The sequence below is a fragment of the Phyllostomus hastatus genome, unplaced genomic scaffold (assembly GCF_019186645.2).
Source record: "Phyllostomus hastatus isolate PE091 unplaced genomic scaffold, TTU_PhHast_1.1 phas_contig_244, whole genome shotgun sequence".
In the NCBI taxonomy this organism is placed as follows: Eukaryota; Metazoa; Chordata; class Mammalia; order Chiroptera; family Phyllostomidae; genus Phyllostomus; species Phyllostomus hastatus.
Genome location: NW_025333796.1, coordinates 2,481,923 through 2,492,389, shown reverse-complemented (window position 1 = coordinate 2,492,389; position 10,467 = coordinate 2,481,923). Strand labels below are relative to the sequence as shown.

The window sequence follows — 10,467 nt, the reverse complement described above, 5'->3', positions numbered from 1 at the left end:
TGCTTTTCACCGAAGCACCCACCCCTTCGGAGGCGGCAAAGGGGGGACGGGAGACCCGCAGAAAGCGGGGTGCTGGCTGGCAGTCCCCGCGGCCGCCGCCTCCCCCACGCCCACCCCCGTCTTTGGCAGAGGTGGCTCCCCCCCCCCTTTCACTCGAAGCCTTCAGGTGAAAATAAAGCCCCGGCAGCCACAGGAAAAAAATTCTGGTCTTTTTTAGGGTTAACATCAGAAGAGAAAGCAGCTTGCGTTGCCGCGGCCAATCAGATACGCCCCTGCCAGCTATAATATAGTACCGAAGGCAGGCCCCCGCGCACACGCTCCCTCGGCTCGCTACCATTGAAAATCAGACGCTTTTTGTCTCCGAGTGCCGCCTCCCGCCCCGACTCCGATGTGCGGCGCTCGCGGCCACCAGCAGCAGCCGGCCGCTCCAGCCCCCGTCTGGGTGGGGATCGGCCGCGAGTCCCCCGCGCCGGCGGCGGCGGCGGGCAGGGTTCTATAGAAAGAGAAAGAGCCGGGAGGCGGCGGCGGCGGCGGCGGGCGGGCGAGCGAGCGAGCGAGCGAGGGAGCGAGGGAGCGAGCGAGGGATCCAGCAGCCAGCAGCCAGCCAGCCAGCCAGCCGCCCAGCCCGCCGCCCGGCCGGGCAGGGAGAGCGCACGCACAGCCGCCCGCGCACCCGCGCGCACGGACCCGCGCGGGGACGGCGGGGGAGCCGCCGGTGTCCAGGGACGCGATGCCGCTGGTGGGGAGATGTCTGCTGGCCGCGTTGGTCTCCTCCTTGCTGCTGTGCCCGGCGCTGGCGTGCGGACCCGGCCGCGGCTTTGGGAAGAGGCGGCACCCCAAGAAGCTGACCCCCTTAGCCTACAAGCAGTTCATCCCCAACGTGGCCGAGAAGACCCTGGGGGCCAGCGGACGATACGAGGGGAAGATCTCGCGGAACTCGGAGCGGTTTAAGGAACTCACCCCCAATTACAACCCCGACATAATATTTAAGGATGAGGAGAACACTGGAGCCGACCGGCTGATGACTCAGGTAGAAGCCGGTCACCGGGCGGGGAGCGGGGGGCCGCGAGCGAGCGAGCGAGGGGGCTCCGGGGCGCCGGCCCGGGCGCTCCAGACCCGGCGTGCGTGCTCTGCGGGCGGATCGCTCCGCGACTTCGCCCCGGCCTTCCCCACCCACCTGCCCGCCAGCCACCCCTCCCTCTCCCTGCAGGGAGTGCAGGTGAGCGGTCCAGCCGCAGAAGTTCAGGGTGGGGGCGGGGAGGCCCCCGGAGACGCGGCCCGAGGACCGCCCTGATTTGATCGCTCCGGCGGGGACGGCCTTCGCGCCCTGCCTCGGCGCTGGCTGGTCGCCGGAGGAGACCTTCACCCGGGCGGGGGGGGGGGGGCGGGGGCGGGGGCGTGCGTCTGTCCTTCCCAAGTTTGCGGCGGACGTGGAGGGAAGGGGAAGAAACCTCCTATAAACAAGGACAGGCGCACAGGTCGCCGGACAGAGGTAGCTTCTGGCATCAGACGCCTGGGCTCCCGGGTTCCCTCCTCTGCGCTGTGCTTTCCCACTCCCCGCCCCCCCCCCACCTGCCGCCGCGCCGCACCGGAGGCCCTCCGCGGGAAGAGCCCGGCGGCCGCTCCGACCACCGGGCTCCAGAGGCTGGGGGCCGGTCCCTGGCCATGTCACACCGCCCTGCTGCGACTCCACGGCGGCGGCGGCGGCGGCACTGGTGCCCATCAGGGCGAGTGTATCGATATTTCTTTAAGGATGCGCTTTCCTGCTCCCCGCCCGGCACCTGAGGGGAGGGACTTGGAACTTGCTGGCGTCGCAGCGGTCCAGCTTTCAGCCTGCTCGCCTGGGGACGCGGGAGGGGGCTGCAGCGAGGAACCAAAGCAGCCGCGCGCCGCTCTCCCTCCCCGCCGCCGCTGGAGACCGTGGGCTGCCAGTCTCCCCGCCCAGGGTGGGTTGTCTGAAACTCCGCGCACGTAGGGCTGAAGCTAGAAATGGATTTCCTGGCGAATATAGGTCAACATCCTTTTTATTGCCCTATTAAAATATTCAAGTCCTACCTTTAGGGCTAGGAGCGCACCGCCGCAGCGCAGCTGATGGAGCAGCGCTGAACGGGCGCGAGGGCCGAAGGGGTGGGGGTGGCGGGACCGAGACGCCACCTCCGGGCCCTCTGCGCCCAGCCTGAGCCCGGCCTGGGTGCGGAGCTCAGCCAGGACAAGGGCAGGCAGCCGCGGAGCCGGGGAGCCGGGGAAGGAGGGGGGAGGAGGGCAGCGGAGGAGAGGGCCTTTCGCCCTCGCGCGCTCTCTCTCTCTCTCATCTGGCCCGACCACCTTAAATCTGGACCTCGAGTGTGGCCGCGCGCGCGCCGGTGCCCAGAGCGGCGCGAGCCGCGGTTAACTTTGCGCAGGCCTCCGGCGCACAGCGCGCCCCCGTCGCCGCCGGCGGGCAGTCAGTCCTCCAGCTGACCGGGGCCCCGACCCCGGGTCACCCTGCTCCCCCGGGAGGGAGGGGGCCTTCCCGGGGTCCCTCGGAGACGGGGAGCAGGAAGGAGAGGTTGGAGCAGGCGGGGGGCGGGGACACCAGAGGTCGCCGACCGGGAGGGGTCAGCATCCACCCCCTAGTGCGGATTGCCGACGCCGGAGCGGAGCCCGGGCCTGGCCGCGGGGCTGCGAGCGCGGGGCTGCGAGCGCGGAGCCGCGCGCCCAGGCAGACGCATTCGGCTCCACTTACCGCGGGCCCGATCGATCCCGCGGCTCGGGTTTCAGCGCACAGGGCGGACTGCGGCCGCCCCTCCACGCGCCCTGCGCCAGTCGGCCCCGGATCGGAGCAGGGCCCCGACGGCCCAGGTCGCTGCGCGCGGGCGCGGAGGCCGGTGCCAGGGCGCAGCGCAGGCTCCTCCGGGGCCTGGGTGCCCCGCGGCCCAGCGCCCCGCACCGCGCCACTCTCGCCGCCGCCGCGTGCGCGGGCAGCATTTGAACTTCTGACCTTCTGTCAACTTTCCTCAGACGAAGAAACGAAAACAAATACTTTTTTTTCCTTGGGCAGTGGCTCTTCCCGTTCCCGGGACAAAAGGACGGGGGAGGGGCAGCCACCGTGGGGGGAGGTGGGGAGAGCCAGGCCCGGTTGGGGTCGCAGGCCCCCGCAATGTCCCCCAAAATCGTGGGTGGCGAGGGGGCGGCCTGGAAGGTGCCCTTGGTTTATCCCTTCCTGTGCTTCCTTTTCCTCTGATCCCATGAGTGGGGGGGGGGCGGGGCGGTGGTGGGGGAGCAGGGGAAGCCGCGGCGCCGAGCGGCAGGGCTGGGGTGAAGGGGTGACGCGGACCGCCCCCCAGGCCGGAGGAGGTTAGCGCTCCTCCGGGGACCCGCGCGCGCGCTGGCCCCTCGCTCGGGGCAGCCACCTGGACTCCGAGCTCAGGTGCGTGTCCCTCCTCCCCTGTCTCGCCGTCCCTCCGCCGCTCCGTGCGCCTCTGTCTCTCCAACGTGACTGCGGCCCGAGCCCCTCAACCATGGCAAGATGGTCCCCAGTGGAACTTTGAGAGCAGCTCTGGAACGCAGGAGCTGCTGGTTAATATTAACTCCGCGAGGGGGGAGCGCAGGCAGACGCCCTGTCCCCGCAGGCCGCGGGTGCGCGGCCCGGTGCCGGCGGCCGGGGACTCGCAGGGGCCGGGGGGCCGCGAGGGGCTGGCCCGAGGGCCGCGAGGGCATCGGCCTGAGACGCCAGGATGAGTCGGGTTCTGGGTGCGTGGCAGCCCCGGGGCACCGCGCTCAGGTTGGGTTTAAGGAGTGTTTTCCTGTTTTGACGGGGGGGCCTGGTTTTCCGGAATGGGGAAGGAGCTGGGGGGGGTCTCTTTTGAAGTCGAAGCGCCCCTCCTCCTCCGCGCTGGGGAAACCCTGGGGCCACGGGCCGTGCAGGTCCCGCTCCCTCCCGGGCGCTGGGCGCCCAGGGTCTGCGCAGACGGGGGAGGCGGCGGGAGCTCAGGCGCGGAGAGCCGCTCGGCTTCCGCGACACAAAGCGGCCGAGCGGCCCCGCCGGCCTTCACGGTGGCTGCACAGAGTCGGGCTTGATTCGCGGCACACGACCCAGTGAACTGATGGCCCGCTCCGGCGCGGCGCGTCCTCGCTGCCGCCCGCCCAGGCCGCGCCGGGGGGCGCCGGGGAGGGCGCGGAGGCGCGGGGCGCGGACTCGGGCCTGCCTGGGCCTGCGTCCTCGCCCGGGTCGTCCACCTCTGGCCCAAGCGGCGCAGCTCAGGACGTAGGGGTGGTCGTGTGTCCTCCCCACCCCGCCCTCCCCGCGCCCGCCGCCCCGGGAGTCGCCGCGGAGAGCTCCAAGCGCCCCCCGGGAGACCGCCGCTGCGGTGGGATGGGGGCGCGGGACTCCGGGAGCGTGCGTGTCGGCGCTGTGCGCCTGCGCCGCCGGCTCCACATCCCGGCTCTGCACTGACCCTGGTTTACTGATTGATTTTCATGTAAAACGCGCTCAGTCTTCAAGATGACCTCACTCAAACTCTGCCCTTCCGACTTTTTTCTTTTCTCTTTCTTTTTCTTTTTTTTTAAGCAAAGGGCTGTCAGGCCCAGAGACCTGCCAGCGCTGACCTGTTACCCCGGCCGCCCCTCCCCCACTTGTTGGATGTTTAACTCTGCAACCGTATCACTGGGTTTTATTGCTGCCCCCGTACACAGAGCTTTTCCTCCGGCGCAATCCGTCCCGTCCCCTCCTGCCAGGGCGCCCCCCCTCCACTCTTTCGGAAATGAGCCCCCCCCACGCGGTTATCAGGGTCCTGGATGCGCCCGCCTTTCCAGCCCAGCGCCCGCCGCCTGCGGGAGGCCAGCGCTGCCCCCTGCAGACCTCACCTTGAAACTGCCGCCCCCTCCCCTCGAGCGGACCTCTCCAGGGGATGCCCCCTCAGAACGTTCTCACTGCCCCCTCTTTGAGATCCCGCACCCCTAATCAGGATAGGCGTCCAGAGAGTTCTGGGGGGGGGGCGGGGAGCCCACGAGCACGCACTGGATTCAGCTGTTTTCCATGCTTCCCTCGCTGGGACGCGCGTTTGTCCGGAGACCCCAGCTCCGCGCACCGCGGTGTGCGTCCCCCCGGCAGCTCCCCTGCGGGGGTGTGTTGTGGGGGAGGTGAAGGGCGGTGTCCCGAGGGAGACTCCCCCCGGCGAGGGGCTCCCAGGCCTCAGGCTTTTCTGCTGGCTCCCCATCCCCCACCCTCCCGCCCCGCCCCCTCCCTCCCCGCCCCCCTCCCCCTCTGAAGTTTGCTCTTCAAACTTGCCGGACACCATTCTGTGCCTCCGCGCCGGGCCGAGAAAACAAGAGGGGGAAGGGAACAGGTTAAGGAAAACAAGAGACACAATCAGAGCACAGAAACGCCGGCAGAAGGAGTTCTGCGGGGCCGGGGCCGGGGCCGGCCGAGGAATGCGGCCGCCCAGATAAAGCCTGTTTGTGGTCCGGCCCGGCCCGCGCGGAACGTCGTCACTCGCCCCGCCGCCTTTCACGGCGGCCGCTCCCGCCCCTCCCGCCGGGCTATCGGCTCCCCGCCGCCTTGCCCACCTTTGGCTTCATTCTCACCTCAGATAGGCGCAGGGCGGGAGGGAGGGTCCGCCGATAAGGCCGGGCTTTTAGCTCTTTGAGGAGCACAGTGTGTCTTGCCCGGTTCCTGCCGAGTCGCACCCTGGGCCTCTCTCTGGCCTCCAGGGGAGGGAGTGGGCCCGGGGGGAGGGTGGGGCCGCGCACAGGTGCAGGGAAAGGGGGCCGAAGCCAGGGCTGGGGGTGCGGTGGGGGGCACTCTGCAGGAGGAGGGAGGCATGGCCAAAGGTCCCCAGGTGGGTTCTGCAGCCTGTGTCTACACACACACACACACACACACACGCACGCACGCACAGAGTTCGCTTGTTTCCGAAAAGTCTCCTCCACGCCCCAGGCCCCGGTCGGAGCTCTGCTGGGTCGGGACTGGGAGACGGGCCATGGGTTCCCACCTCCGAGGAGCTGCTCCTCCTGCAAGGACGCCCCCGCCCCCGCCCCCGCCGCCCCGGCCCAAGGCCACCTCCTCTGAGCCGACTGGGCCCCTTCCGGCCCCATCCTCCCACCTCTCCCTCCGCCGGCCCCTGTCCCGGGGAGACACGGTGTGGGCGGGTGCCGACGTGCCCACCCTCCTCTCCTCTCCTCTCTCCCCACAGAGGTGCAAGGACAAGCTGAACGCCCTGGCCATCTCCGTGATGAACCAGTGGCCCGGCGTGAAGCTGCGGGTGACCGAGGGCTGGGACGAGGACGGCCACCACTCGGAGGAGTCGCTGCACTACGAGGGCCGCGCCGTGGACATCACCACGTCCGACCGCGACCGCAGCAAGTACGGCATGCTGGCGCGCCTGGCGGTGGAGGCCGGCTTCGACTGGGTGTACTACGAGTCCAAGGCCCACATCCACTGCTCCGTGAAGGCAGGTGAGTACCCGGGGCTGCCGCACGCCCACGAGGTGGCACCTGCGTGCCCCTTGGCCTGACTGAAGGCACAGCCAAAACATGGGGAGGGGGCTGCGGGCCAGGGAAGGGAGGAAGGTGGGTGAAGACCGGGACGGTGTTTTCTGGCGGCCACACCCCCTGTGAGGCTCGTCCCTGGCCAGGAACTGCCCTCGCCCCTCAAGACCGGAGAGGCCCGAGGCCCTCTGAGCTCCGGTGCCCAGGGCATGCGGCCTCCTGGGCCATCCCCACCCCCCACCCCCGTTTCCGGAGCCCCACTGCAAGTGGTGGACTCAGGAAAGAAAGGGGGCCCACTGTCCTGGTAAGAGACCGCAGCCCCGAGTGGTCAGCCAGGTCTGGCCTCGGCCTCCCTCTCATTCAGGGCTTAAGGACCGACAGCTCACCAGCCCCCCTGCCTGTCCCAGAACAAGAGGTTCCGTCCTGGGCCTAAGCCCCTCGGCCTCGCCCCTCCCCATGCGCGCCTGTGGATTCTAAACTCACTTAACTCACTGGCTAAGCCTTTGGGGAGAGGCCTGGTGGGAGGCAATAAACCCAGCAGTCGCCACTTCCAACATCTGGACGCCGCAAGCCCAGAAGCCCTGCCCGGCTCGTTAGGAGCCAGCTGGGCCGGCCTGCCGCCCGCAGGCCGGGCCGGGGAAGCGAAGGCTGCAGCTGCGGCCAGGCCAGACCCCCCCCCCGCGCGCGCGCGCGCACCCGCGCGCCGCTTCCCCGGGCCTGCAACGCCGCACGCGGCCGCTGGCGAGGAATCGCTCTGAAAGGAAGGCTTTACGCCCACACGCGCGAATATCTCAACTTGGCGACTGTTTGTGCCACGTCTCGGTCTCAGCATAAGTTGGCGCATTTAGCAAAACAGTTCGCGCTGAATTCCGGAGGAACCGCGTCTTCCCCACCCCCCTCCCCGGTCCTGCCTGTTGGTCTTCGAAACTGGGTTTTAATAGCAGATGTGAGTAGAAAAACACTTTTTAAAGTGTCAAGACACGCTTCGTAGATGAAGGAAATAGTGGCTTCCTTGCACAAAAGTGAAAGAAAAGGAGCGTCGGGGACGGTGGGGAAGGGTCCCAGTCCTGGAGGAAGGGGAGGAGGCGCCCCCACTTCGCGCGTCTCTGCCAGGGACGGGCTTCTCGCTCCCCCCCCCCCGCCCCGCACGGGTGCCCCAGGACTGGGCGCGCCCTGCCCGGCGCCTCGCGACTCTGCTCGAGCGCGCGCGTGCGCGCGCGGTCCCCCTGGGGCCACCCCTGTTCGCGGGGTCCCCCTGGAGGGGGCGCCCCTGGTGGGGTGGGGTCCCTAGAGGTCTCTTCGCAAATGAGCAGCGGTAATCCGGCCCCAGGACCCCGCCGGGGAGCAGACCCCGGCCGCGCAGAGCCGCTCATTGGCATTCCGCGCACACGGGCGGGGCGCAGCGCGCTGCGTGTCAAGCAGGGTCGTGCGACTCGACGACTCGGGCTCGTCTGCGTCCAGGGCCGCATTCCGGGGGGCTCCGGCGGGCCTCCCGCGGCCAGGCCCGCACTTCATGCCGGAGAAACCGATGAGAAGATTAAAAACCCTCTGTAATTCCAGCAGGAAGATTCTTTCTCGCGATCTCTATTTGCAAAAAGCCTGATCCCAGAGATTGGAATGCAAAGAAGACTGGGGCCTCCGCGCCCCTCCTCCCGGCCCCCCGCGCGCCGCCCGCTCCGATCATTGTCCTCGGGACAGAGAGCCACCGAGGGCTCGAGAAAGCGCGTCGTCAAGGGGCCTTGAGAACTCGGCGGCTACCAGCGCTCGAGCAGGTCCCGCCATTTAAAATTCAAATACACATCTTGAGAGCCTGCAAGAGGGGCCTGGCTGTGCAAATAGTGCCTGCGAGGCCCGGGCTTCTGGAGAGCCCGCGTGTGAACGCGGGGGGGGTGGCGGGGGAGGCGGTGCACCTGAGCAAATAGGGAGGGGGCGGCCGGGAGCCCCAACGGCGAGAGGGGACGTGGAAGTGTCCCCTCTTCCGAGAGCGTCTCCCTTCCAGCGCCGCCACCGCAACCCCAGCGCGGGGCCCTCTGTCGGGTTTTAACGGGAAAATCCACACAAACGCCGGGTTCTCACACCTCGGCCGGCTCTCTGGAATGTTTGTCCAGTTGCTACAACTACTGCAGCTGTTTTCACCCCCGCCCCCGTCCCCCAAAACACCGACCCCAGAGGCCCCCTGGCTGCGCGCTGGGGGCAGGCGGGCGAGGGGTCCCCGCGGCGCGGCCGGGTGCGGGAGCGCGGTGGGGGTGGGGAGCGCGGGCGCGGGGGGGGGGGGGTGGGGAGCGGGCGGGAAGGCGCCCGGGTGAGCTCAAGGAGGCTTCCCGAGGAATCCAAGTGGAGTGCAAATACCTTCTGAATTCGTGGCGAAGTCGGGTGTGTACTGAGCGGGGGGTGGGGTGGGAGGAAGGAGTGGGGCCGGCCGGCCTTTATCACCGCCAGCCCGACCCTGAGAGAGTCGTGAAGGAATGTGTCTGCGTGTGAAGTTTGTCGCCCAGGCGGCGGGGCTCCAGGGGGGAGGTCTTCGGCCCACCGTCCCCTAACTCTTCCCCGGAGCTGCGCGCGTCCCCGTCTGGGCGCGCGGCAGGCCGAGCGCGCGCCGCTGCCCGCACGCGCCTCTGCCTCGGGACTCACGGTCCTGTCCGCTCTTCTCTCCTCGTCCTCCCCGCAGAGAACTCAGTGGCGGCCAAGTCCGGCGGCTGCTTCCCGGGCTCGGCCACGGTGCACCTGGAGCAGGGCGGCACCAAGCTGGTGAAGGACCTGCGCCCCGGGGACCGCGTGCTGGCGGCCGACGACCAGGGCCGGCTGCTCTACAGCGATTTCCTCGCCTTCCTGGACCGCGACGACAGCGCCAAGAAGGTTTTCTACGTGATCGAGACGCGGGAGCCGCGCGAGCGCCTGCTGCTCACCGCCGCGCACCTGCTCTTCGTGGCGCCGCACAACGACTCGGGCGCGGGGCGGCCGCCGGGGGGCGCGCCGGGGCGCCGGGCGCTCTTCGCCAGCCGCGTGCGGCCCGGCCAGCGCGTGTACGTGGTGGCCGAGCGCGGCGGGGACCGCCGGCTCCTGCCGGCCGCCGTGCACAGCGTGACGCTGCGCGAGGAGGCCACGGGCGCGTACGCGCCGCTCACGGCGCAGGGCACCATCCTCATCAACCGGGTGCTGGCGTCGTGCTACGCGGTCATCGAGGAGCACAGCTGGGCGCACCGGGCCTTCGCGCCCTTCCGCCTGGCGCACGCGCTGCTGGCCGCGCTGGCGCCCGCGCGCACGGACCGCGGCGGGGACGGGGGCGGCGGGGGCGGCGGCCGCGCCCCCCAGCCCGCGCCGGGCGCTCCAGGGCCGGCGGACGCGCCGGGCGTCCACTGGTACTCTCAGCTGCTCTACCAAATAGGCACCTGGCTGTTGGACAGCGAGGCCCTGCACCCGCTGGGCATGGCGGTCAAGTCCAGCTGAAGGCCGGGGCCGGGGCGGGCGGGGAGCGCGGGGTGGGGGGCGGGGGGGGCAACAGCAAGATACAGCAAAAGACACACGGAAAAAGCGCACGGAATGAGACGTTGATGATAATAATAATAATTAATAATAATAATAATAATAATAATAATAATAATAAAGTAGGACAGCCCAAAGTAGACTATAAGGAAACCAAGGCCCTGGGGAAGTTCTGGCATCGTGTTTAGTTCGTTTTTATTTTTTATTATTTTTTATTTTTTATTTTTTGGTTATTCTTTCGACGATTTTCTTCACGTCTCCTGGCTATTTATTTGTTGGGTATGAACAGATGTTTTAAATACTATGAACCGGACCTTCAAGAGCCTTAACTAGTTTGTTTCTCGGATAATTTATTATTGTCGTGTGAACTGAGCTCACAGGGGAAAGATTATTTTGTGAGGCCCAGCGACCTGCTCAGAGTCTATTTTTCTACGTGTCCCCGGCCCCGCCGCCCGGAAAGCCGCGCCCCGCGCTCCCCGCCGCCGCCGCCGCCGCCGCCGCCGCCCCCGCTCCTCA

At 68.6% G+C, this 10,467-nt stretch overlaps 1 protein-coding gene across 1 annotated transcript; it reads left to right on the top strand.

The window, feature by feature from the left end:
- The first annotated feature begins 367 nt into the window (after positions 1-367).
- On the top strand, positions 368-9,922 carry SHH (sonic hedgehog signaling molecule). Its single transcript, XM_045837817.1, has 3 exons — positions 368-1,030; positions 6,174-6,435; positions 9,137-9,922. Exons 1-3 carry the CDS (start codon positions 731-733, stop codon positions 9,913-9,915), a joined length of 1,341 nt encoding a protein of 446 aa, XP_045693773.1. The 5' UTR covers positions 368-730; the 3' UTR covers positions 9,916-9,922.
- The last annotated feature ends 545 nt before the right edge of the window (positions 9,923-10,467 follow it).

Excerpts from the sequence above, each read along its gene's own strand:
- SHH (XM_045837817.1), top strand. The coding sequence starts at position 731 with ATGCCGCTGGTGGGGAGATGTCTGCTGGCCGCGTTGGTCTCCTCCTTG. Across the intron at positions 1,031-6,173 it reads CCGACCGGCTGATGACTCAG|AGGTGCAAGGACAAGCTGAA; the intron begins GTAGAAGCCGGT and ends CTCTCCCCACAG. Across the intron at positions 6,436-9,136 it reads CCACTGCTCCGTGAAGGCAG|AGAACTCAGTGGCGGCCAAG; the intron begins GTGAGTACCCGG and ends TCCTCCCCGCAG.